The sequence below is a fragment of the Quercus lobata genome, chromosome 12 (assembly GCF_001633185.2).
Source record: "Quercus lobata isolate SW786 chromosome 12, ValleyOak3.0 Primary Assembly, whole genome shotgun sequence".
Taxonomy (NCBI): domain Eukaryota; kingdom Viridiplantae; phylum Streptophyta; class Magnoliopsida; order Fagales; family Fagaceae; genus Quercus; species Quercus lobata.
Genome location: NC_044915.1, coordinates 37,953,473 through 37,980,696, shown reverse-complemented (window position 1 = coordinate 37,980,696; position 27,224 = coordinate 37,953,473). Strand labels below are relative to the sequence as shown.

Below are 27,224 nucleotides of genomic sequence, written 5' to 3'. Positions count from 1 at the left end.
AAGGTTTTGGTAATATTATTCTGATAAGAAAAATGAGAACAATTATTTTTCCGATGAAGAGCGTATGAGTCATTATTATGAATAATATAAAATATTATGCATGAAAAGATGTTCTCCTATCTGAATATTTATAAAATGAAATGATTTAATTTACATGCATTCTTATTAAATTCTTTGTGTATCTTACATTTACTGAGCTGTGTAGCTCAACCTCTCTACTCTTTTAGTCAACAGGTTTTATTTTGGAGCAGAGGGAGCCTTAGTCGAGTTTTAGAAGGAGCTGGTTTTAGTTTTAAAAGTATAGATCCCAAATTAGCAATTTGATGTTTAGCTTTATAGTATTGTGTATTTTAGGATCTAATGAAAGTTGTGTACCTTAAAGTATTGAGATATATATTATGTGAAATTTAGAATTTGAGTAATTGGTGGATTATGTTATTCTTTGAGTACAGTATAGATGCTCTGAATGTCAAGTGAAAAGTTATATCATTTAAGTAAAGAAACAATAATAAAAAGTAAGAAAAAGGGAAGTTTTTGTAAAAGTTAAGTTGGTTATTGTTAATCACAGGTTTAAGCTTGATATTAGCATGCGGATCATGATCACAAATTCGGGTATCGGGTTTAGGACATGACAGCAACAGCCTTCTTCTCAAATATTTCTTAGTTTACTGTTGATTCCTTTCTCAGAAACTTGTCCTCAAAAGTATGGTTGCCTCTTACGGTATTCTCTAGGCAACCGGGTGCCAACCTTCAACAATGCTCCCTGAGGACGTTTGGCTCCTTGGGAGACACTACGTGTTCGTTGTTGTTTGTCTTTGTCCTCGGCCTATTAACCCATATACTTATCGTACTGTTTGATTATCCTCGGACTCCTCTGCTTCCTCAAGCATGGCCCACGGCCCAATACTCCTGCTCGGTTCTTTTATCCCCACAAAACCCACTAATCCCACTACAACACTTTCAATTTTCAAATACACGTTCAAATCCTTAAAAAAAAACACATTAAAAAAAGACTAGGTATTAGCCTACAACTCTTTAAAAAAAAAAAAAATTATCCATATCTTTATGTTGATTACCCTTTAATTGAATTCAATTTTTTTAATCCCTTATCTAAACAAAAAAGAGGAATTTTATTTATAAAAATAAACTCAAACAGAAACACATGTTAAAAAATAAAAAATCAACTCCTTAACTTAAAAAAAAAAAAAAAAAATTAAAAAGAACTATATATCCTAATTTTTAAACTTTCCCAAAATTTTATCAACTCTACAAACTAGTGCATAGGTTTTATTTTTTGGGGGAAAAAATACACCACCAAAAATCCATCAATCTTTTTACTCATGTGAAACTTTAAACTCCTCATTATCTAGCGCACACATGTTTAATCACCTATTTTATTTATGTTTAAATTTCTTACTCCCTCATCTCGTCCCAAAAAAAAAAAGTTATCAATTACTACAAGCTTTAAAATCCTTGCTCTATTTGTATATATTTCACGTTTTAGTTTTTACTTTATTTGCACAAAAACTTTGATTTCCTCAATTTTTTTTTTCAATTCATCACCAACTCTTCATTGAGAAATGTGCATTTCCTTTGATATTATTTTAATTATTACATTATATTTTTCATTGTATTTTCCTTTTCTTTGAACTAGTCTCATGTTTGATTTAGGTTGCGTTTGTTTCACATAAAAACGTTTTTAGGAAACTATTTAAAACCCTTGTGTGTGTTTGGTACCCCAATAAAATACGGTCAAACATAAATTCAGCAACCTGTTGATCGTAAAATAACCCACTAAAAGCGTAAAATCATTTACTCTTTGATTTTACCTTCAAATCATTTCCAGACACCACACTCGAAGAGAGAAAGCTCAAGGACACTCCTCACATGGTCTAAAACCCATCTCCAAGCTCACCTCAACCAAGCTCTGGCTAGCCCAGCCAAGCTTCGACCAGCCCAGATCTTGCCGCCCCCACGACCGCCTTCACCGCCCAGATCATGCGCCAGCCAAGCTTCAGCTTTTTTCTCTCTTCTTCTCCCTCTTGCTCAATGTCGTTGATCTGGCCGCCACAGACCACCAGCCCACTCCACTCCAGCACCAAACCCACTTGATCTGGCCGCCGCCGCCTCCATCCACTCCGATCCTCTCTTTCCCGATCTATTTGTCTTTCCCTCAATCTCTCACTATTTCTTCCTCCTTTCACCGAGTTTGTGAATAAAAAATGTTTTTATTTTGATTTTTGGTTGTGTTAAGTGTATATTTTGAAATTTTTTGTCATAAAATTTGTTTGGGAGCTGAGAAAATGTGAAAAATTTGTAGGAAAATTGCATTTTCAGAATGTTACCAAACATCGAAAATCGTTTTCTGGACTATTTTTCATTGCAGAACCAAATACCCAGATTTCATTTTCCTTACGAGAATTCACTTTCCCCTGCATTCATTTTACACTCGGAATTCGATTTACATAGAGCCAAACGCAACCTTAATCTCCTATTATTTGTTTATCATAACTTTAATGTCTCCTTTTCAAGCTCTTCCCACAATTCCATTAATTTCCTCTAATTTTATCTTATTATGTATCTTCCCCTCTTTGAGAAATGTATTTTTCTATTTACTTTTTATTTTTTTGAGAAAAAGGTAAGGAAATTTTATTGAATCAAATCCGATTGGAAAACACTATCAAAATCACTAGGTAGAGATTCTACCCATACATCTGTGTCTGCAGATATAACTGCTCTCCTAGCTAAAGCATGCGCCAACCTATTCCCTTCCCTCCTAACATGGCTGAACTTGCAAGAACGGAGCGACACCCCTAGACTCTTGCACTCATCAATCACATGACCAAATAAAGTGCTACAGCTCCTCGCCATAATCAGAGTAGCAAGAACCCTTGAACAATCCCCTTCTATCTCCACATCAAACAAACTCAGCTCTTTGGCAAATAACAAGGCCCAACGAGCAGCCATAGCCTCTGCCAGCTCCACCGATTGAACCAAAGGAATTTTTTGACTCAAAGTTGCGATCACTTGGCCCTGGAAATCACGGAACACCACTCCAACACCCGCGTAACCAGACGTGTCAAAGAAAGCCACATCAAAGTTTCCTTTATATACCGATTTCGTTGGCGGAGACCAAGACTCCTAAGCACGCCGAGAGGAAACCTGTGAGGGCTGATGATTCGCATTGAGAAAATCCACAACATAAGCCTTAGCTCGACTGCTCAACTTGTGAAGACTCCATGATGGCTGCTTCTCCCTGAGCCTATTACGCCGCTGCCATAAACTCCAAGCTGTGGTGCAAAACAGAGCAACCTGAAACTGAGAGCTTTTCAGCATCACTGCCTTAAGCAAGTCTCGAATAGAGCGATACTGTTTTTGAAACAAGGGAGCAAAACCCAGATCAAACTTCCAAACAAACTGAGCATGGTCACACAGCCATAAACTATGCAATGAAGTCTCCTGATGATCCTCACAAAGATCACAGGTTTCATCAATGGGAATATGTCTAGCATGCAAATTCTGTTTAGTCGGAAGCGCATGTTTTGCCGCACGCCAAATGAAATGTTTTATCTTATTAAGGGCTCGGATCTTCCAGATTATTTTCCAAAAATTTTGCTGTTCAATACCTGAGGAAGAGCTTGGTTAAGAGGTAAAATTTTCTGAAGCCAAGAATCTATAAGCACTACGGACACTGAAGGAACCATCAGAAGTCAAGGGCCAAACCAGGAGGTCTTTGGCACTACCATCACTGACTTGAATCCGACTTACCATCTCTGCCTCCCATGGATAGAAATTCTCCTCAAGCTTTCCCGGATCCCATATTCGAGTATCTAAATAAAACAAATCACTAACCCAAGACACAGAAGACTCTCTTCTTGGAGAGACAATTTTGTTGTAGGTTGGGTTTGGGAGCCATCTATGCTTCCACACATCAATCCCATGACCACTGCCCACACGCTAAATAGCACACTTCTCAATGACCTCCCGAGCTTGTAAGATACTCTGCCAAGCATATGAACACTTTTGAGGAACTGAAGCATCCATAATACTTCCATGAGGGAAGTATTTCGCACTAAACACCTTGTAGAGCAAAGTGTCTTTTTGATGGATCAACCGCCACACTTGTTTAGCCAAAAGAGCATCATTAAACTTTTGGATATCTCTGAAGCCCATCCCACCAATCGACTTAGAAGAGCACAAGGAACTCCACTTCACCCAATGAATCTTTTTTTAATCACCTTGCCCCCACCAAAATTTACGAATCATTGCTTCAATATCCTTACAAAGACTGATCGACAATTTAAAAACACTCATCGAGTAAGTAGGAATGGATTGAATTACAGCCTTGATCATAACCTCCTTTCCTGCTTGAGACAAAAGCTTTTCCTTCCAACCTTGCATCCTAGCCCATATTCGTTCTTTCACCTTAGTAAAGCAAGTCTTCTTTTCCCTACCAATAAAGGATGGAAGCCCCAAATATTTTTCATAGTGTTGAATGGCAGGGACATTGAGTGCCACTTTGATTGCATCTTGCGTTTGTGTATCTGTATTTCCGCTAAAAATAGCGTAGTTTTCTCCTTATTAATCATCTGGCCTGAAGCCACTTCATAGATATCCAACAGTGACTGGATCTTAAGGCACTCTTCCAATGTCGATCTGCAAAAGATAAGACAATCATCTGCAAAGAAAAGATGAGTAAGTTTTGGTCCATTCCTACATAAGGAAAAACCCTCAATCTCTCCATCCAAGGCTGCTCTCCTGAAAATGGCATTTAAACCTTCAACACAAAACAAAAATTCTATTTACTTTTTAAACATTCATCACTCCCCTAAAATTTTGGTTAAAAGTTTAACTTATATATAAACTAGTCGCTAACCCGTGTGATGCACATGATAGTTAAATAAAAATAAAAAGTATTTATTTTGCTTAAAGTTCTATGACTTGACTTAAAAAAAAAAAAAGTGTATAACTTGAAAATGAATGAAAATAAGTAATTTTTTGTTCAATATAGTGGTTTAGAAAAATTCTTTTTCTTTCATATAATTGGTTTCACATAATACATCCCAGCGTGGCTATTCTATGGTGATGACTTCACATAATACTCAACTGCAATTAAATCTAATATCTATTACCAATCTGATATGTGTCATCTTGATAGTAGATCTACAAATTGCATTCTCATATTCTTAAAGCTTGCCACATCATTATTATTATCTAATATAAAAATGGAGTTTTTGACTTTTCGTGAGACTTACGTTAGAATTAAGATTAAAAAATTATTATTATTTTTTTAATTAGACCTCACGTTAGAGTTTATAAAAAAGGGAAAAAAAAAAGGACTCACTTACAAAAAAAAGACTTTAGAATTAAGGAAAAAAGAGAGAGAGACTCTTGTTAGGACTCTCTCTTCCCTCCTCAAATTTTTTGCAATTTGGTACTATAAAATCAAAATAATTAAATCAAATTAAAAAATAAAAAATAAAAATGCTGATACGGAAAAATTGTGGAGAGGTTAACTAAAAGTCAAAGGCTTCAGTTTTATATATATAATACTAACCCGTGCGATGCACGGTATAATTTAATAATATATATATATATATATATTTATATATATTTTTTGCTTGAAGAGATAGTGACTTAAAAATGAATGATAATAAGTAATTCAATTTGTATATAAAAGTTCATAAAAATATATATATACAAACTTCACCTCACAATACCAGTTGTGAATACACTTTGATCATCAAATATAATTATATGAGAATTACATTTAGAGAGAGATTATGATGACTACACTAAGGACAACATTTTTATAAAGGAATTTATATGCTTGGAAGAGCATAATATTTACTTCAATGATGCAATCATCCTTTTGAAAATATGTAAGAGGCTCACCAAAATAGAAAGTGGCACACAAAAATAAACAACAATTTCATATCAAAAGATGCAATATAAGCACACAACAATAACTACAAGAAATTGATCATGCAAGAATACATATATTTCACTGGACTTCCACTTAAAGTTGAACTTACCACAAATCCTAGTATCAAGATTTTTAGATTCTTGTAAAGTAAGACCAATATCAATTAACCAAAAAAATATTGTAGGGAATCAAATCATAAATTTAAGAGACATAAGTTATCCTACAATTGTATTATGACTATTTGATAATTTAGTAAGAGCTAAAACAATAATATAGAAAAACTAAATAACCACAATTTTCATCAATCAAATATTGTCAAAAGCATAAATGGATAACAAACCAAATCTAGGTCCACCACTTCATAAAATGGGAACTAATACACACCAGCTTTTCCAACTTCAACACAAAACTATCAAAAGCATAGATTATTTTGTATGAGCAATACACACATAAGTAGTAGTTATTATTCTATAATGTAAATGCTACAAACTAACTAAATAAATTATGAGATATGTAAAAGCAGACCAAAATTTTTTGCTTAGTAGGTTGCTTTATCTCTTGAGATAAAGAATATACTTATATATATATATATAACAATTAGAGTTAACTTGCACAATTGCTGATTTTTTTTTTTTTTGAGGGAGAACAATGGCTGAACTTATGCTTCAGATATTACTCACACTTCATAAATTAAGATTTGAAAAACTTCCAACAATATCCAAAAAATATAATAATAATAGTTCTTCATATATTAATTCTTTCATATAATATCTTTATAACCCCTGTACAATCAGTGTTCTTCATAAGGATGAGCCCTCCAAAAAAATAAAGAGAAAAAGAAAGCTTACCTCGAGGAACACTACCAAAATTATTACATTGGAAAGCAAAGGTTGGCAACGGTGGAGAAAATCATGCATTGAAAACCAAAGATTTATTGAATCAAGACCGTGATATTATTGAATCAAAACTTTGTCACATATTACAAAAAGAGATATGTCCTCAAGATTAATATCTTTAATTTACTTCTACCTGAGAGTCTTTAATCACATGAACACAACCCGCCAGGCAACAACCTTCAGAGTTAAGGAAATTGATAACAACCACAAAATCTCCTTCAACCTCACTCACATTGGTGTCAATCTTCAGAGCAAAGATAATGGCTCCCTTCAGGATTTTGAGTTTAGGGTTATAAAATAGAGTCGAGAGTACCGTTTAAGTATGAATTATTTTTGTTATTTAAATAATAAATATATAAGGTATAAAATCTAAAATAAAAAGAAAAAGAAAATAATGGTGACGTGGAATAATAAATATATAAGGTATAAAATCTAAAATAAAAAAAAGAAAATAATGGTAACGTGAAAAATTGTGAGAGCTTTAGAGGCTTTGGTTTTTATATATATATATATATATAGATTAATGAATAATAGCTTAATTACCCAATAGTTTAACTTTAACTATTAACTATTTATTAAAAAAAAGAAACGTAAATGACTAGACAATCATTGATTCCATTTCCACTTTCATACCACTTTCCTAATCAAACACGTTTACTCTTGTTTTCTTTTTTTTTATCTGCTTACCATCAAATCTGATTAAAGCCCCTTTTACTTCACTTTTCTTTCCCCACACTTTTTTCGGTAATGCAGTGGAGTACACATCCTCTCACCTGCTCTCTCTCTCTCTCTCTCTCTCTCTCAAGCCTTAAGGCTCTTTCTCAAGATAAGTTCTTGATCGTCTTCCTAAACATATTATTCCAGTCAAAGCTCAAAGCATAGCTTTCTCATACATATCATCCGAAAGTAGTATCTTTTTTTTTTTTAAAAAGAAATTTTATTTTCACCCACAGATCTGAGATTTTCCCCAATCTCATCAGTGCAGATCTAAGAAGTTTGTAGTTTTGTACCATTTTATTCTAGTTTTTCTTTCTGTTCAAAAAAAAAAAATTCTAATTTTTTATTCTTATTCTTCTTGGTTTTTCCAGTTGAATTTGCGGTTTACGGTTTTTCTTGATTTTCCTTTAATTTTCGGATTTTAATGATAACTGAACCAGATTGGTGTCCGATTCCCGTTGCACCGGCAGGTCCTGTTTTTAAACCATAATCTTCTATTTTTTTTGGTAAAGGATAATAAATTAAATTGTTGACAAAATAAATTTGGAGTTCAGATTAATTTTGAAAAAAGAGAGTCTTATTATGTAGGCAATATTTTATGCTTTGCTCTACTTAAACTTAGACTATAAATATATTTTGGAATAAAAAAATATTTAATCTACATCTTAAATGATAGTATAGATTAATCTTATGAATATAATTTTAGTGCCGTTTCGATTTATTTATTAGATCAGAATATTTCAATATTGATCTATTTCTGGTATTGGCGTATTTTGAGAATTTACCGTTCTTTAAATATATAATTAATAAAAAAATTATTTTTTATTTCTATTATTAAGCTAAATGTTATAAACTAATGAATTTAATATAGTTTTTTAAAAGAAAATCATAATAATAAAGTGATTTTTTAAAGAAGATATAAAGTGAGTAGATTACTTATTAAAAAAATAAAGTTTGGAGAATTTTTTGGTAAATAAACAAACATAGTGGGATACTTATAAACCATGAGGTTTCCTAGAAGCATCCTTTCAACTTAAACTTCACTCACCATCTGTCAGTGCATCATTGAATTCTCGTCTCCTATTCCGCGTTTCAAAATCTTATCAGTTATATTTTATTCCTCACTTTATGTGTGCGTTTGGACGTGGTCCACGTGGATGAAAAAATAAAATTATATCATTATTTAATTTATTTTTATTATTATTTATAGATTTTATTATATTTTTTTGATACTATTTAAGATTTCATTTTATTATTTTAACTGATATTTATTTTTATTTATAATATTTTTAATAATAATTTTTTAATTTCAGTAAAATAAACCGTATCTAAATAAACCTAACGTCTTTGAAAGTTTAGAAACACAGCTGGAGTGCAGATTGTAGAACTGAAGAAGACCAATTTCACAGTAGTGGAGATTGTAAAACTGAAGAAGGCAGTTTCAAACGGGTTACTGCAGCCAAAACTTGAGTTTTTGTTCTCTTCTTCTTATCTTCTGTTTTTTTTTTTTTTTTCCTCTAAAATGTTTTGGCAGCAGATCTGATCTGGAGTTCACCTTTATGGTGAAGGAATAAAAAAAAGAGGAGTTTCGGCCGGATTTCATCGAAATAGTCCGAAATGGCCGAAATTGATTGTAATGACTTGGAATTTAATTCAAGGTGGAGTAGGGGGGTTCTCGTTCCGATTTGCATACTAAAATGGTATTTTTTGGCGGAACGGAACAGAATTAATAACTTATCTGCGCGAGGTTAGTCCAATTAGAATTCTTTAATTCAGTGTTTGCTAAAAATATTTCTAAATATATGTTTGGTACATATAATTAAATACATATGTTTTCTCTTATAAAAAAAAAATACATATGTTTTGTTGTTCGAAAACATTTGTAGAAATATGTGTGAGTGAAAAAATATGTGAAATACTTGTAATGTTATTTAAAAACTGAAAACAAGTGTTTGAGTTGCCATACTAAACGAGTCATAATTTTCTTATACTTTTATGTCTCTTTTCTTCATAAAAAAAAAACTAAAAATATAAGATCAAATAAGATAAAAAATAATTCAACTGAATACTTACATAATTAAGATATCAAATCTTCAAATTATAAATAAACAACTTAAATTTCAATAAATTTCAGTCAAATATCGTACAAGCAAGGTTTCAAATTTTAAATCGGAATAAGTTTTAATTTGTCCTAAAATTTAGGAGTAATTCTTGTGCTACATCAAAAGACATAATATTGATGACAATTCATTCATGTGACGGGTTATAATTAGTGGGAAGAGTATACATCATCGCTCTCTCTACCGACTATAACTTGACACCAATATTGTATCTTTTATATGGTATCTTTTGGTGTGGCACAAGATTTTTTCAAATTTTAAATCTGAAAAACGTTTTGTGGATCTCACGCACGTCGCACTCTATGGACACGCAATTGGGTTAAAAACCCACCCACATGGGACCCCCCGGGAATCACTTATAGCTGCCATTACGAGCTTTAATTAAAAAAAAAAATGTTAATATTAAATCGACGCTGTCACGCGGTTTCTACTTTGCGCCACGCGGTTTTGAAATGGATATTTTCATTTTATTCCCTTTCAAATTTCCGCCCCATTCCTCATGCCACTTAGAGCTGAAGCTGTACTGCCTTCTACCAAATTTCAGGCACATCATTACAGATTTAAAGAAAAGAGAACACAGAAATCATTTATCACAGCAAAAAAAAATCTGAAAAAATTTGAAATCTCAAAAGACTTGGTAGTGTATTCCGGTCCTTTTCTCTTGCTTTTGGCAGAAGAGTCATTACCCGTTAGGTAAAAGTAATATCAGATATAAATTTAACGCGTTGCTTTCTTTCTCTCTTGTTAGATCAAACAGCAATTTGGAATACGATTCTATTCAAACAAACGTTTACGACACTCGTTTTCTAACAGTTGATACGACTCCTTTATTCTTCGAATTTTGTCTGAAAGCTTCCTCTGGAATCCTTGATTTCACTGTGCTTTTAACGAGGTTAAGGCAAAGCCAAGTTTTGTCATTTGTGTATATACATTAGAAGAAGAGCTTGGTGTTGCTGAAAGTGTGGAGGGTGTGAGATCTATCGAGAACTACTTGAACGAGAACTTTGGGGATGTGAAGGGTAAGAATTCGTCGGAGGAGTATCATAGTGGGATACTTGATAAACCATGAAGCTTCCTAGAAGCTTCCCTTCAACTTAAACTCCACTCACCATCTGCCAGTGCCAGGTGCGTCATTGAGTTCTCTACTCCTGTTCCTCATTTCAAAATCTTATCAGTTATATTTTATTCCTCACTTTATGTCTTTGAAAAACGCAGCAGTAGTGCAAATTGCAGAACTGAAGAAGACCAATTTCGAAGTAGTGCCCATTGTAAAACTGAAGAAGACAATTTCAAACGGGTTACTGCAGCCAAAACTTGAGCTTTTGTTCTCTTCTTCTTCTTCTTTTTTATTTATTTTTCCTCTGAAATGATTTGGTAGCAGATCTGATCTGGAGTTCACGTTTATGGTGAAGGAATAAAAAAGAAGAAGAGGAGTTTCGGCCGGAATTCACCGAAATAGCTCGAAATGGCCGAAATTGACAGTAATGACTCGGAATTTAATCCAAGGTTGAATAGGGGGTTTCTCGTTCCGGTTTGCATACCAGAATGGTATTTTCCGGCCGTTCTGGCCATAACGGAACAGAATTAATAACTTATCTACACGAGGTTAGTCCAATTAGATTTCTTAATCCATGTTTGTTAAAATTATTGCTAAATATATGTTTGGTTATGCTAACGAGTGTCCTCATTTTAGGAAAGTTTTGACATCATTTTTATAGAAAATGAAAAAAAATTGTCAAAATATTAATTTTTTTTTTCATAAATTATTTTTTAACTGAATTCTTAACATTAGTATTTTTCATATATGTTTGATATATGTACTTAAAAACATATATTTTGTTGTTGTTGTTGTTTTTTTTTTTTTTTTTTTTTTTTTTAATACAAGATAGAATTCTACTCTAACCTAATCTAAGTGTATATATGTGTGAAACTCTCTCCTGGAGACTTGAACTCTGACCCTTGCCCTCTACACTCTATAAACACTTATACTTGTGGAATGACTATCGTACCAAGGGAGTGCGGTGATATATATTTTGTTGTTTGAAACATCTGTGAAAAGTAATATTGTTTAAAAACTGAAAACTATGTGTTTGAGTTGTCATACCATATAGGTCATAATTTTCCATGTTTTAGTTGTTATTCCATGACATAATTTTCCATTATTTTTATGTCTTTTTTCTTCAAAAATATAAAAATATAAAATCAAATAAGATAAAAAATATTTCAACGGAATACTTATATCAAATATTAAGTAAAGTTTCAAATTTTAAATTGGTATAAGTTTTTTTTATTTTTATTTTTTTTTAATTTGGTATAAGTTTTAATTTGCTCTAAAATTTAAGAGTAATTCTTGTACTACATTAACCACAATTTATCCATATGGAGAGTTATTGTTGGTGAAAAGTGTCCTTATATAGATTCACAATCACCCTTCTATCTTCTGTCGACCACAACTCATCACTAATGGAGTGATCGTGAGTCTGTGACACAAGATTTTTTCAAAATTTAATTTAATTTAATTTTTTTTGAGAAACTTCAAAATTTAAATTTGAAAAACGTTTTGCGGTCCCGTGGATCTCACGCACGTCACACTATGTGGACATGCAATTGGGTTAAAAACCCACGTGGACCACCGGGAATCAAGCATAGCAGCCATCACGAGCTATAAAAAAAAAAAAAAATATATATATATATTAATATTAAATCGACGCTTTCACGCGGTTTCTACTTTGAGCCACGCGGTTTTGAAATAGATATTTTCATTTTCTTAACCAAAAAAAGAAAAAAAAAGAAGATATTTTCATTTTATTTCTCCCACTCAGTGCTGAAGCTGTACTACTTACGGATTCCTCTCTCTATAAACATCTTCAGATTGTCTAACCTAGACCTCCTTCGTGCCTTCTACCAAGTTTCAAGCGCATCAATACAGATCTAGAAAGAAAAGAGAACGCATAAATCATTTATCACTCAAAAAGAATATCTGAAGAAAATTTGTGGTATTTGATAGAGTAATTTGAGTAATTTTGTTTAGGTATTTTTAATATACATAAAATATATGTAAATGTGTCTAAAATACTTGAAAGTGTGCTTGAAATGAATCTCAAAAGACTTTTGGTAGTGTATTCCGGTCGTTTTCTCTTGCTTTTGTCAGAAGAGTCGTACTAGTTAGGTAAAAGTAATATCAGATATAAATTTAACGCGTTGCTTTCTTTCTCTCCTGTCAGATCAAGCAGCAATTTGGAATCCGATTCTTTTCAGACGTCTACAACACTCGTTTTCTAACAGTTGATACGACTCCTTAATTCTACGAATTTTGCCTGAAAGCTTCCCCTCGAATCCTTGATTTCACTGTGCTTTTAACGAGGTTAAGGCAAAGCCAAGTTTTGTGTATATATATTAGAAGAAGAGCTTGGTGTTGCTGAAAGTGTGGAGGGCGTGAGATCTATGGAGAACTACTTGAACGAGAACTTTGGGGATGTGAAGGGCAAGAATTCGTCGGACGAGGCGCTTCAGAGATGGAGGAAGCTCTGCTGGCTAGTGAAGAACCCTAAACGGAGATTTCGATTCACTGCTAATCTCTCTAAGCGATTTGAGGCCGAGGCTATTCGACGCTCTAATCAGGTTCTAACACTTGGTGAATTTCATTTCTGATTCGTAAATCAAAAAAGTTTTTGGTAGAAAAATTTTTGGTTTGATTTATTGTGTTTTTCTTATTTTAGATGGTTAATAAAGAGGTGCATATCAAATAACTGCATCAATGTCTTTTTTTTTATAGTTCTGCTTCTTATTACAATTGATGAATCCATTGGTTTCCTTTTTTGACATGCCTAATTGCCAATAGCTTTACATTTGAAGTAGTTTATCTACTTATGTAGAAATTTTATTAACATAGAATTGCTAGCGTAGGTGATACTTTCATGACAAATCCGAAATGGTAAATTGTTATTATTTGTAATTTGAACACACTATTGAAATTACTTTTTTGCTACTAACAATAACTAGTAATAACCTACCACTACTTAGAATTTGTTGTGAAAATATTTTAGAAATAACATTTCTCATTATTGATATTCATAATAGAAATGAATTTCAAATGGACATCCTCATGTAAGATTGAGCGTAACTGGTCTTGAAGGTGGTCCAAGGAAGGTGTATCCGGCCAACCACGTAGGTAGGCTAGCTTTTGCTTTAGGTTGATTCATCCAGCTTCTGCTTAGGTCGATAACATAGGTCAACCAACATCCTCTTAGATTGACATCGTATGTCGGGTTATATCGGCTTAGGTCCAATCGTAGGTAGATTTATATTTGCTTAGATTGACAACTTAGTTGGACCGGTCAATATAGTAATCTTCAAAAGAAGTGCCCACTAATCCTCCTTCTATCAACATTTATCGCGTACTAACAACCAACCATTGCATTTAATGATACTGAGCAACATCTCTCAGTTGATCTGACCTAACCTTGCAATCAACTAGCTAGCAGATCTATTGATTTCTTGCCTTGACATGCTCCTTCAGCCGACTTGACCTGATAGACAACCAACTGGCAGGTCTACTACTTGGTTTTAGGGAAATTTCTTGCCAAAAATTCCTCCCACATGCTCTATAAATACTCCCTTCATTCATCAAAAGAAAAGAAAGAGGCAAGATCTATACATTGTAACTTTGTGATTCTTATCTATGTTTCTCTCCTCTCCACTAGTTTTTCACTAGTTTCCTTGGCCACCTTCCTTTGGGAGGTATTGGTGGGTTTAAGGTCTTCTTCCTTAGTAGGTGATCAGTTAGTCAAGAGGAGTTCGATTTGGTCAAAGTTCCATCACAATTTGGTTGGGGTTGAATTCCTTGTTGTAGTTTTATTTCTTCTTTGAAATTTTACCCACCTACAATTGGTATCATCTATAGAAACTTTAGGTCAAAAAAATTCGACTTAAGGTCTATGTCGTGGTAACCCAATTTATCCCACGCGAGTCTCACCCTTAGGAGCCAAATTGACCTTACCAGCTTTGGTTCGACCTCACCAATCAATTTGGGCCACCAACCAAATTGGCCTCACAAACTTCCGTTCAACCTCACCAATTAGTAAGACTCCACTAGCTAGATTAGCCTCACAAGTAAGTTCAGCTTGACTAGTTAGGTCATCCTCTGGAGCCAAATCGGCCTCAATTCACAAGTCCCATCTTCAGTTTGACCTCGCCAGCTTCGGTTAGGCCTCCCCACCAACTTGCCAGATTGGCCTTACCAACTTTGGCTCACCTTCACTGGTGAATTTAGTGTTACTAGCCTAATCCGCCTCAAACACTAGGTCACCCTCAAGATCTAGATTGGCCTCATTAGCTTCGGTTTGGCCCTAGTCAGATAAGCTTCACTAGTTAGTTCCGCCTCATCACACAAGAAGGCACAAAACCCTCCTTTGCGAAGGCATAAAAGGCCTCCTCAAAGGAAGCACAAAATCCGTCCTCTGCAGAGGCACAAAAGCCCTCCTCTGCAAAAGCACAAAAGCCCTTCTCTATGATCTCAACCACACAACCTTGCACTAGGAGAATAATGAAACCACCTAAGTAGGTACAACTTCATCTTCCACTTCCCTTGCTTGGCTTAGACAAGTGAAAATTGGGGGCTATTGTGGGGGGTTGGTGTTGATAGGATGAGGAAGGTGTGTACCAAGCCAGCCACGTAGGATGGTAAACTTCTACTTAGGTCGATGGTGTAGGTCAATCGATGTCCGCTCAAAGTAAAATGTTTTCAAAGTGTACTTATCAGAGAATATTTTAAGGTGTTTGATTGCATCCTAAAAAATGCTTTGGAAAATATTTTAAGGTGTTTGGTTGTGTTCCTGAAAATGCTCTAGAAAACACATTTTCTACTAGTTTCTCACATTTTCTTAGCTTCCAAACAAATATTATAATAGAAAACCCCAATATATAAACCAAAGAAACAAAAACCAAAACCAATAAAATTCAATCGTTCTCAAACTAGACTCCGATTGTGAGGGAGGGAGAGAGAGATAGATTGAGAGAAAGAGAGGTAAGGGCAGTGCCAGATCTTGTTGGTTGGATTTGAAGGTAGTAATAACGAACTTCAGGTGACGGTGTCGAGCTTGAGGCAACGACGACAAGATCTGTGGTTCGATCTAGAGTTGGCAGAGACGGCGCTGAACTTGAGGGAGCCAGATCGTTGGATGGGTGGTCTTGGTGGTTGTCGTTTGTGGGTGGGTCACAGTGATCCGATTGGTTTTTGTGTGGTTCACAGTTGTCCGATTGACTCATGAGTGGGTCGCTGCGGCTGGTTCGATTGCTCTGTGCTCTCTCCTTCATCTTGTTCAAGCTCTTTGTGAGTCTCCTCTCTCTCTTTGGTTCAGATGGGTGAGTGTGAGTGAGAGGTGGAAAATGAAATTAGGGAATTTTTCAATCAACCCAAACACCAAAACTGGCCCTATTTTCCAGTCAATGGAGGTTGACCGAATTTTTCAATCAACCCAAACACCTGACTTGATGTTAAATGTTTTCTATAGTCTTTTTAGTCAAAACAAACACAGCCTATATCTGCTTAGATCAATGATGTAGGTCGACTGACTACTTCTACTTAGGTCGATGACATAGGGCGACAAACATTCGCTTTGGTTAATGACGTAATGACGTAAGTTGACCGGTCAATTTAGTAATCCTCAAAACATGTGCCCACTAGCCCTGGCATCAACATTTATTGCGCCTTAACAACTAACCATTGCATTCGATTCTACTAAGCAACATCCCTTCGGCTGACCCAACTTGATAGAAAATCAGCTAGCAGGTCTGCTGAGCTATTATCCTAAAACACATCTCTTCAGCCAACTACCTAGTAGGTCTACTACCTAGGTTTAGGGCAATTTCCTGCTAAAATTTCCTCCCACATGCTCTATAAATATTCCTTCACTCAACAAAAGAAAAGAAAGAGGTAGCCATCAGAGCCTCTTTGGCTCAACCCTCTTGGGGTGGTCTAAGGTATTCTTCCTTAGCAAGTGATCGGTTTGGTCAAAAGGAGTTTGGTTTAGTAAGGTCCATCACAGCTTGCTCGTTGTCAAAGTCCTTGTTGCAGTTCAATCTCTTTTCTGAAATTTCATCCACCTACAATAAGCATGATAAAGTAAATGGGGAAAGAAAAGATTAATATTTTCCAATATGTGCCTCTTGGGCATGAGGATAAACTGCATAGCTTGTTAGGAGTGAAAAGCCCCTAGATTATCCGGTAACTGGTTCTAGTGGGTGGGGTCAATTGCTCATAGGAGTTTGATTAATAGTGAGAATTGTTGTACAGTATGCTCTGCATGCTGTAAGTCATATAAAATATTTGAACCACTGTAACCAGGTGTGAAATTATAGATCCCATTGGGTGGGTGATGTTACTATCTTCAATCTTGACTTGGAAATTGGTGCCTTTTAGTAAGTACGTGCAGTAGAATTTTGCCAACAGGATATACTAGTCACATAAGCATTTGCCACTAATTTTGATACTAGCTGCATTAGACTTCTAAGGAGAACCCAAGAATTTTGAGCACCATGGTGCATCCAAACTTTGATTCTTTGATAATCATACTTGTATGGTCCTTCCAGATGGGAACTTGTCTGCATTCTCTTGAAAATTTCCAAGCAGATCCATAAAATTCATAAAAGAAATTATGTTGCATTGAAATTATGGTTATATGATTATTAGAATAATTAATTCAAATGCAGAATAATGAGAAACAAGATTGAACTTCTTAGAATAATTGGAAGTACAAGTTTTTTTGACAATTGAAGAAATAGATTGGGTCATTTCAATTACATTCCTGCTTTTTTTTTTTTTTTTTAATTTTATTTTTTATGTTCTTTTCTTTCTTTTTATGTTGGAACCTTATAGGAGAAGTTTAGAGTTGCAGTTTTGGTTTCACAAGCTGCACTTCAGTTTATCAATGGTAAGAGTCTTAACCTGCTCAAATAAATTTTTTTGATATTATGGTTATACTTCTAAATGTTGACTCCACCTTCAACGCCTGTAGGTCTAACTTTATCCAGTGATTACATCGTACCAAGGGAAGTCCAAGATGCAGGTTTTGAAATTTGTGCTGATGAGTTGGCATCCATTGTTGAAGGCCGTGATGTGAAGAAACTAAAAATACATGGTGGTGTTGAGGGTATTATAAACAAGCTTGCAACATCAGTGAACAATGGCATTCCAACTTCTAATAAGTTGTTGGATCAAAGAAAAGAGATTTTTGGAATTAATAAATTTGCTGAAAGCCCAGCACGAGGTTTTTGGGTCTTTGTGTGGGAAGCCCTTCAAGATATGACTCTTATGATACTTGCTGTTTGTGCTCTTGTCTCTCTTCTTGTTGGAATAACCATGGAAGGATGGCCTAAGGGTGCCCATGATGGACTTGGAATTGTTGCCAGCATTTTGCTTGTTGTATTTGTCACTGCCACGAGTGATTATAAACAATCTTTACAGTTTAAGGATTTGGACAGGGAGAAGAAGAAAATTACAATCCAGGTCACCAGAAACGGATTTAGACAAAAGATATCAATATATGATTTACTTCCTGGTGATATTGTTCATCTTGCTATTGGAGATCTGGTCCCAGCAGATGGACTTTTTGTTTCTGGGTTTTCAGTGTTGATAAATGAATCCAGTTTAACAGGAGAGAGTGAACCAGTTGATGTCAATAATGATAAGCCATTTCTTCTGTCAGGAACTAAAGTTCAGGATGGATCATGCAAGATGCTTGTGACTACTGTCGGAATGAGAACTCAGTGGGGTAAACTGTTGGCTACTCTTAGTGAAGGAGGAGATGATGAGACCCCATTGCAGGTCAAACTTAATGGTGTGGCAACCATTATTGGAAAGATAGGACTATATTTTGCCATTGTTACTTTTGCTGTTTTGGTGCAAGGACTTTTTAGCCGCAAGCTGCAAGAAGGCTCCCACTGGAGCTGGTCTGGAGATGATGCAAAGGAAATTCTGGAATTCTTTGCTGTTGCTGTTACAATAGTTGTTGTTGCTGTTCCTGAAGGGCTGCCTTTGGCCGTGACACTAAGCCTTGCCTTTGCCATGAAGAAAATGATGAATGATAAGGCACTTGTCCGTCATTTGGCTGCTTGTGAGACAATGGGATCTGCCACAAGTATCTGTAGTGACAAGACTGGGACTCTAACTACTAACCATATGACTGTTGTGAAAGCTTGCATTTGTGGGAAGATCATGGAAGTAGGCAGCTCTAAAGAGACTTCTGGTATTTGCTCTGAAATTCCTAGTACTGGTTTGAGAATCCTACTACAATCAATATTTAATAACACTGGAGGAGAAATTGTTAAAAACAAAGATGGAGAAGTTGAGATCCTGGGATCACCCACTGAGACTGCTCTTTTGGAATTTGGGCTGTTGCTCGGTGGGGATTTTCAGTTAGAACGAAAAACATTGAACATTGTGAAAGTTGAGCCCTTCAATTCTGCTAAGAAGCGAATGGCAGTACTTTTAGAGGTTCCTGGTGTTGGTCACAGGGTACACTGTAAAGGCGCTTCTGAAATAATTTTAGAGGCTTGTGATAGAGTCATAGACTCAAATGGTGATATTGTTTTCATTGAGGCATCCCGTGATTATTTGAAGGATACGATTGAACAATTTGCTAGTGAAGCTCTTCGAACTCTATGCCTTGCTTATATGGAAATTGAAAATGAATTTTCTGCTGAAAGTCTACCAATTAAAGGGTACACATGTATAGGAATTGTAGGTATTAAAGATCCAGTTCGCCCCGGTGTGAGGGAGTCTGTTGAAATTTGTAGGTCAGCTGGTATAACTGTTCGGATGGTTACTGGAGACAACATAAACACTGCGAAGGCAATTGCTCGAGAATGTGGAATTTTGACCAGTGAGGGTATAGCAATTGAAGGCCCAGTATTCCGTGAGACAAGTGAGGAGGAATTGCGTGAAATTATTCCAAAACTTCAGGTGATTTACATTGTTTTGTCAATATTTGGTGCATTCTTGGGCTGGAATCTAGGGGTAAATGGTTTCTCATGGCCATTAGGTCTGTTTGGTTGGGAGGATGGAAACAATTTAGTTTTCTCTCAATGTGTGTTTGGTTGGAGATATGGAAAAGTGGAGGGATATAAATCTTTTTTGCTTGGTTGTGGAGAAAAGTGGGAGGATAGAAAATGTAGTTCATATAAATTTACTACTATGTCCTTAGTATATAATATGTAAAATATAATTTCTTTGTCAAAAAAAATATAATTTCTTTGTACTCATTAAATAAGAAGAAAATATTAATTATTTTTAATTAAAATTAATAAAATAACATTATATATAATGTAATATGTTAATTATTATTTTTTTGTATTCATTATATTTTCCTTTATTATTATATATAATATATAATATAATATATTATATGTGATATATTAGTGGCTCGAAACAAAAAAGAAAAAATATATTGGCAAAGAACAAACCTGACATGTTGTTTGATTGTTTCATGTGGTTGCTTGTGGGCTTGTGGCTGTGCAGAAGAAACAAAAGAGAAGCAGGGAGAGAGATAGACTCATTAAATTGGGGCAATTTGGTAATTGGGCAAGCAACAAGCTTTTCATGCTTGTTTTCTCTCCAATTTGGAGAGATATTTTTTGTGGGCCCGGGTGGAAAATGCTTGGGCCCCATCAAAAAATTCTCTCCCCTTCTCTCCTTACCAAACAACACCCATTTCTATTCTCTCTTTTATTTTTCATCTGTCGTATTCCACCTCCAACAAAACATACCCCTAAAGTTCAGTGTGCAAATTGCTGTGGTGTCTGGTTAGTTGCCTGTTTGATCTAAAATTTTCCACTGTTGATGTGATTACTACAAATGGTACAACATTTTATATTGAACTAAATGGCCCATTCCAGAGGTTGCCATGGACACCGCATTCCTCTACCAGATATCTTAAGATATCTTAAAAAAATATTTCCAGACCACATTTTTTGTGCAAATTCCTTATATCCAGTTTACAGTTCCTGTGATGTTGGACTTTAATTATCCTCATATTCTCTTGCTTTGGAAGTACTGCATCTCAATGTAGTAGTAGTATGTAATTGCAAGGATTGGAATAAAGCAATGAGTATGCTAAATTTCTAGTTCTGGGCGATATGGGTTCCAATAGACATTAGAAGCTAGTGGCAATCACTGAAATATGAAATTGTCAATTAATGGCTCTTTCTGTGAAAGAAAGTTGTCTGCTAAATGAAAAGATTTCTTCATATGCAGGTAATGGCTCGGTCTTCACCAATGGATAAGCATACTCTTGTAAAACACTTACGAACTACCTTGCAAGAAGTTGTAGCAGTAACTGGTGATGGTACAAACGATGCTCCAGCACTTCATGAAGCAGATATTGGACTAGCAATGGGCATAGCTGGAACTGAGGTGTTATGTTGTTGCCTTTCCTTTATTTTTCTGAGAAAATATCTTAGCTTAAAAAATATAGCTGATGCAAGCCCCAACTTAAAAAAGTTATAGTAAACTTCTTTGGTTTTATCCAAAATATATCTTTTTCTTTGATATTTCAACCCCTTTAAATTACTTTTGCGAGCTAACTACTCTCTCTCCCTACCACATAGAATTGAAAATAAAATGATTATACATAGAAAAGAGAGGGTAGGAATCATATATTTTTATCAGTGGTAATCATATACCAATCACTCTATAAACCCTTCTTTTATGTATGATTTTAAAATGCAAAAAACTTAGAAACTTTTTTTGATAGGTGAAAAAAACTTGAAATATAAACATTTAGTGGATGAGATATTTATTAATCTTCGATTATCTTGAAATTTTGCAAGCGTAGAGAGTATAAGAAAAAAAATGTGATCTAACGGTAGATTTGTCGAAATTCGCATCCACCGAAAAATATTAAGGGTTGTAATTTTACTTGAAGTTATACTAGGTGTAATTTGAATTCAACTCATATAAAAAAGATTTTGATTGCAAGATATCAAATAATAACTATTTACAATATTTGAGGATTTATATGAACCTAAGAAATTATGAACCTTAAAATCTATTTCTTATCTGCATAATCTTTTTTGTGGTTTGTTTTCTTCTTTTTGCATCATACAACTGTTGTATTTCTAAAAGGGAACCTTAAAGAGGACATTAGGATTTGTGTTCATTATGTAAAAGAGTTGGACAAGGGACCATAGACAGTGGTCGTCTTCCCAAGAGTTTTGTAAGTTGTAACTCATTGGTTGGCACCTCTTGGTGTTTCCAATATTGGTAAAAGCGTGCTTAATCGCAAAGCGCCAACCGTTTAAGCTTCAACGCTTTTTGCCTCTAAAGCAATGTGCATTCAAAGAAGTGCGCTTTAGGTGCGCTTTTTTTATATTTTCAAAAAAAAAAAAAAAAAAAATCGTAAACTGAATTGTAACTATAAGATCTTAATATTATTGATATAATCCATTGATTTGACATATTTTTAGTGTAACTTTTCTTGAAACTCACAATCCCCTCTATTTTATTTTAATTTTTAATTTTTTTTTCCTCACCAAGACATTTACCCACCCATCTTCTTCTTTTTTTATTTTTTCCCATTCAAATATCTACTTGGTACCAGTTACCAAAACTACTATGTCCTAAAGTTCTTAGTTCATTAATGTAATAAAAAGTATTATATAATTTATTTGTGGTAATTTTTTAGATACTTCAGTTTTTGATGATGAACACAGCACTTAGAGGGTGTTTGGTATGTTGTGATGTCTCCCTGATGTGATACATATTACGATGATGTGACATTAAGGTTTTTGATTTATTTTAATTTTTCTAACATTATCATAGTCTAAAATTACAAAATATATCACATAACCTTAATGTCATCTCCTTCCTAAATAATGTAATGTTGTATTTTTGTATTGAGATTACATTAATGTAGGATTATAATAATGTAATATTACGGTATAATGTAATATCATGGTATAATGTATAGACTTATTGTCATTAAGTGAATATATTATTAACTAATATTAGTACTTATTAATTAGTCACGGGACATTATGGCTATCGGAGATCTAAGAAAGGATATTGCTTGGAAGCACTCATATCTAGTTGATCCAAAAATTAAAAATGACTTGGCTTGCAATATTTGTGGTAAAATTGCAAAAAAGAGCTAATATATAATTTTTTTTTATTTCAATTTAAATGATTATTTGATCACTTGATTGTTGTATTCCCCATTAATCATTATTTTAAAATTTATTAAATTATTTAAAAAAAAATGTGTGCTTCACTCTATGAAGCACGGGTGCGTTTCGGGACTCAGGTGCGGGACTCGGCAATTTTTGAAAAAGGTGGGTGCGGGTGCAGCGGTACTTGGAGATTAAAAAATTGTTAAAAATATTTTTATTTATATTTTTAATATATTGATAAGCATACTTTTTCACATTATATAAACATATACCAAATTTATGAGTAATAGTAGATAATAACTAAAACATGATGTTCATAAATTAAATACAACTCACAAGATTGAAACTAAAACATTCCATGATGTTCAGAAATTAGAACACAACTCACAAGTTTGAAACTAAAACAAAATAAAAGATAATCAACAAGACTAAAAGCTTCACAGATTCACAAATTCATAAATCACAAATCAAACTAAGATTGAAAGCTTTATATCAATACTTGAGTTGAGAATGCGTGAGAAAGGGCTGAAGTTTGAATGCAGTGACTGAGTGGCTGAGTGTCTCACAGGGGAGACGGAGAGCAGAGACAGAGAGGCAGTGAGTGAAGGCAAAGTAAAGCCAAAGTGAGCACACTACAGAGAGCATAGAGAGATGAGTGACGGAGTGAGAGAAAGCTAAAGTTTGGTGTTTGGATGAAGTGAGAATGCGTGAGAGAGTTTAGGGTTTGTTATTAAGTTCAAACGGTGCATTTTGCATCTTCTTTTTTTTGGAATTTCGGCTTGAATCGGCCATTTCGGCGGTTTCGCCTGAGTCAGCGCGAATTATCCCGATTCAGTGCGAATTGGCCCGAGTCTGAGCCGCATTGGTGCGTGTTGTGGAAAAAAAAAAAGCACGTGGCAGTATGCGGCCCGACACAGCATTGACATAGGGGCAACGGCATCCCTCGCGCGTTGCCACGTCAGATGCAGGTGCGGCTCCTCTGGCGCTGCGTCCGTGCTTCCCAGGCTTAACTTAAGTCAAATGCGCGTATGTGCTTTGCGCCTAGGCTCTAGAGACCTTTGCACTTAAGTGTGCCCCACACTTGTACCAACACTAGGTATTTCCAGCGGAGATATACAGGTTTCAAATTCCCCTTCACCTAAATATCAAATTATTAAATAAAAGAAAAATATAAAAAAGAGATATTGGTCTTATGTAAGCTATCATTTTTAGCGTGGAGGATTTGAGGCTTAAAATTCTGACCATGAGGATTCTCCTTCTGTCAATTGAAGGTCCTGATGCCTCACCTTCCACCAGTATAACGTTTGAGGTGTTACTGTGTGGACTATCTTACTGTACTTTCCTGCTATTGGAGGCTCTTAGTCACTGAGATTGTTGTCTTTGCATCCAGGCCCCTGTCTTTGTTCTTGTCGACAAATTATTATCATCTTCAAATCTTCTTACTTGACAACTTTTGTCATACAACCTGTTTACAATTTTCAGGTAGCAAAAGAGAGTGCTGATGTCATAATCTTGGATGATAACTTCTCCACAATTGTCACTGTGGCGAAATGGGGACGTTCTGTTTACATAAACATTCAGAAATTTGTTCAGTTTCAGCTAACAGTAAATGTGGTTGCCCTAGTTGTCAACTTTTCTTCAGCCTGTTTGACAGGTAAGAAATTCAGATCGTTTCTCCTTTCCGTATCATATTTAAAGTTTTTGGCTTAAACCTTTTCCTATACTATTATTCTTTCATTCCCCCTTTTCTCTTTGGGGGATATATGTGTGCTTTCAGGAAACACTCCCCTTTCCGCTGTTCAGCTTCTATGGGTCAACATGATCATGGATACTCTAGGAGCACTTGCCTTAGCCACAGAGCCTCCGAATGATGACTTGATGAAAAGATCGCCAGTTGGTAGGAAAGGAAACTTCATCAGCAATGTTATGTGGAGGAATATCTTGGGGCAATCTGTGTATCAGTTTGTCATAATTTGGTTTCTCCAGACAAGAGGAAAAGCATTTTTTAATCTTGGTGGTGCAAATTCTGATTTGATATTGAACACAATCATTTTCAACTCGTTTGTCTTTTGTCAGGTAATTTTAAATCCATAACAATATTTTATTCTAATTTGGAATGTGTTTCCTTGATGTATTGGCTCTATATGGCCCTCATTGATGGTATAATTTACATTCAGAAACTGACCCAGAAAGTTTTTGTTTTCATATTTGAAGTTTGAGAATTTATAGCCGACTCCAAAATTTGGGACTAAGGCTTGGTGGCTGTTGTATGTGAAGGCATATTGTCATTATTATCGCTGCTAATATTTGAGAAATAATTTTGATCTACCAGGCTGATTCTTAATGTTTACACACACTTATGTTAATAGTAGGAGCATGCTATCAGGATTCCTCACATATCAAGCAGATATGATAGATACTTCATCTAATTGCTTGAATTTTATTTTGCTTAATATATGAAACCATCAATGGAATTCGATCAGGATGAACTTGTTAAGTTTAGTTGATTCTATAAATTGGAAGTATATAGAAGGATAGTACTCTAGTTACAATATCGACTCAAAGTAATAGTTAGGATAATTTGAAATGTCTTAATTATAAGTAGGATTTGAACTAATCTGCATTCTGCAATCCCTCATTTTAAGACTTGGATTATGTGACTTACACTGGAATTCTGATGACTTCCTTAGGTTTTCAATGAGATCAGCTCTAGAGAGATGGAAAAAGTAAACGTCTTCAAAGGTATAATGGATAACTATGTGTTTGCATTTGTGCTTACTTGCACTGTTGTCTTTCAAATCATCATCATCGAGTTCCTGGGTGCATTTGCAAACACAACTCCTCTCAGCTTGCAGCAGTGGATTGTTAGCATTTTAATTGGATCTCTTGGGATGCCAATAGCAGCAGCTTTAAAAATGGTTCCTGTGGGTTTAAACTGAGTTCATGGCAAACTGAATGGGTACTTTTCTGTCTTAGTTCTTTAGATTCTAACCCTAAATGAATGGAGGAATTTTGTTTGATCATGTTGTTTGTATTATATTGTGTTCATCTATTATGATTGTTCTTCTTAGTGCTGAGGTAGTTTACTTGCTGGTTGTATTCATTTTAATCTTTAATTATGCTCAGGAAGTGATGTGGTTATCTACTTGAATGATTTTTGCTTAGGCTTGTGGCAACCGAGCAATTTCGTCTTATGCTTCGGTAATCATAGTGGCCAATAAATGGTAACAAAGGAGAAGTGTCATGGATGTCATCTAGGATTCTGGGTTGGGTGACTGTTAAATGGCTAGCTTGAAGGTTAGAAATAAAATAGCTGCTTTGTGCTGCCTGCGATTTTTGAATCAAGCCATTTATGATGATGGGAAAAGATAGGGGTCAAGTGGCTGTACTTAAAATAACATTGTTGGAAATGTTTGGTAAGGAAACCAACTACTGTAACATATCGTTTTCTAAAAGGACCCCAATTTGGATGATCATGAATTTATTCTTGCCTCTTGACTAGGGAAAAAGAATGGCAAAAAAGAGTACCAGTTTTTCGAAGTTCTAGAAGCCATTGACTTGGAGTTGACCTGTGATTAAAGTATTGGTAAGTTGATGTAAGTTTAGATTGGGATGAAGTTGGTTAGTATAACCATCGAATTTTTTTTAAAGGTGTAGGGGATAATGAAAACTGAGAATAAGGATATTCTAAATGATAGATAACTCAATTACAAAATGACTAACATGAGGCTTAGCAAGATCATCTCTCCTATCTATAGTTCTATATGTTGGAGTTCGTGGATCTTTATGCTAAGAGTCTTGTAAGAAACCCAAGATTCGAATTCCCCTCCACTTGCAAAAACTGAATCATCAAAAAAGTTACTAGATATTTGTTATTTTGGATGTAGTCTATAACAACTCTAGTACACTTCCTCTATTCATGGTAGTTTTTGCTTATATTTTATTAAAATCTTTCTTTATTTCTATATTAAACACAGGGTTTTTTTTATTTATTTATGAGGGGAGTTGGGATAACAGTGGAGAGTGCCTGTCAAAGACTTAGCTGAATGTCCCAAAAAACGTCAGTTCCCCCTTGAAACTTGAACCGCACCTAAGTGGGAATGAATAAATAGTGGCAATTTGGTGTGCATGGGATATAATTTATTTTGCTGAAAACTGAAAATAATAAAAATATAAATTTTTGCTGAAAACTGAAAATAATAAAAATATAAATTTTTTTTTTCCGTTTATTACTGTTTGGCTCTGTTTATTGGCCTAAATATACTGTTTATGGTTAATGAACAGTGTTATATTGGCCTAAATATACTGTTTATGGTTAATGAACAGTGCATAATACGCTGGTTTAAAAAGAAAAAAAGAAGGCAGAAACGCGGACGCCCGATACAAACAGACCTTTGATCA

At 34.7% G+C, this 27,224-nt stretch overlaps 1 protein-coding gene across 3 annotated transcripts; it reads left to right on the top strand.

Moving 5' to 3' along the window:
- The first annotated feature begins 10,126 nt into the window (after positions 1-10,126).
- On the top strand, positions 10,127-25,900 carry LOC115971018 (calcium-transporting ATPase 1-like). 3 transcript variants are annotated; one of them, XM_031090683.1, is made up of 9 exons: positions 10,134-10,784; positions 10,875-11,264; positions 12,884-13,280; positions 17,536-17,590; positions 17,675-19,620; positions 20,911-21,069; positions 24,306-24,477; positions 24,601-24,899; positions 25,514-25,893. In XM_031090683.1, the coding sequence occupies exons 3-9, from the start codon at positions 13,104-13,106 to the stop codon at positions 25,760-25,762; spliced, it is 3,057 nt and encodes a 1,018-aa protein (XP_030946543.1). In that variant the 5' UTR covers positions 10,134-10,784; positions 10,875-11,264; positions 12,884-13,103; the 3' UTR covers positions 25,763-25,893. The 3 variants fall into 3 exon arrangements, with proteins under 3 accessions (XP_030946545.1, XP_030946543.1, XP_030946544.1); XM_031090684.1 differs by lacking the exons at positions 10,134-10,784; positions 10,875-11,264 and having other exon boundaries at positions 13,033-13,280; positions 25,514-25,900; XM_031090685.1 differs by lacking the exons at positions 20,911-21,069; positions 24,306-24,477; positions 24,601-24,899; positions 25,514-25,893 and adding an exon at positions 20,176-20,593 and having other exon boundaries at positions 10,127-10,784.
- The last annotated feature ends 1,324 nt before the right edge of the window (positions 25,901-27,224 follow it).

What these genes read in the sequence shown, in the direction of transcription:
- LOC115971018 (XM_031090684.1), top strand. Translation starts at nt 13,104, where the DNA reads ATGGAGAACTACTTGAACGAGAACTTTGGGGATGTGAAGGGCAAGAAT. An exon ending in CTATTCGACGCTCTAATCAG is followed by an intron (nt 13,281 to 17,535) that starts GTTCTAACACTT and finishes GGAACCTTATAG; the next exon opens with GAGAAGTTTAGAGTTGCAGT. An exon ending in TTCTTCAGCCTGTTTGACAG is followed by an intron (nt 24,478 to 24,600) that starts GTAAGAAATTCA and finishes GTGTGCTTTCAG; the next exon opens with GAAACACTCCCCTTTCCGCT.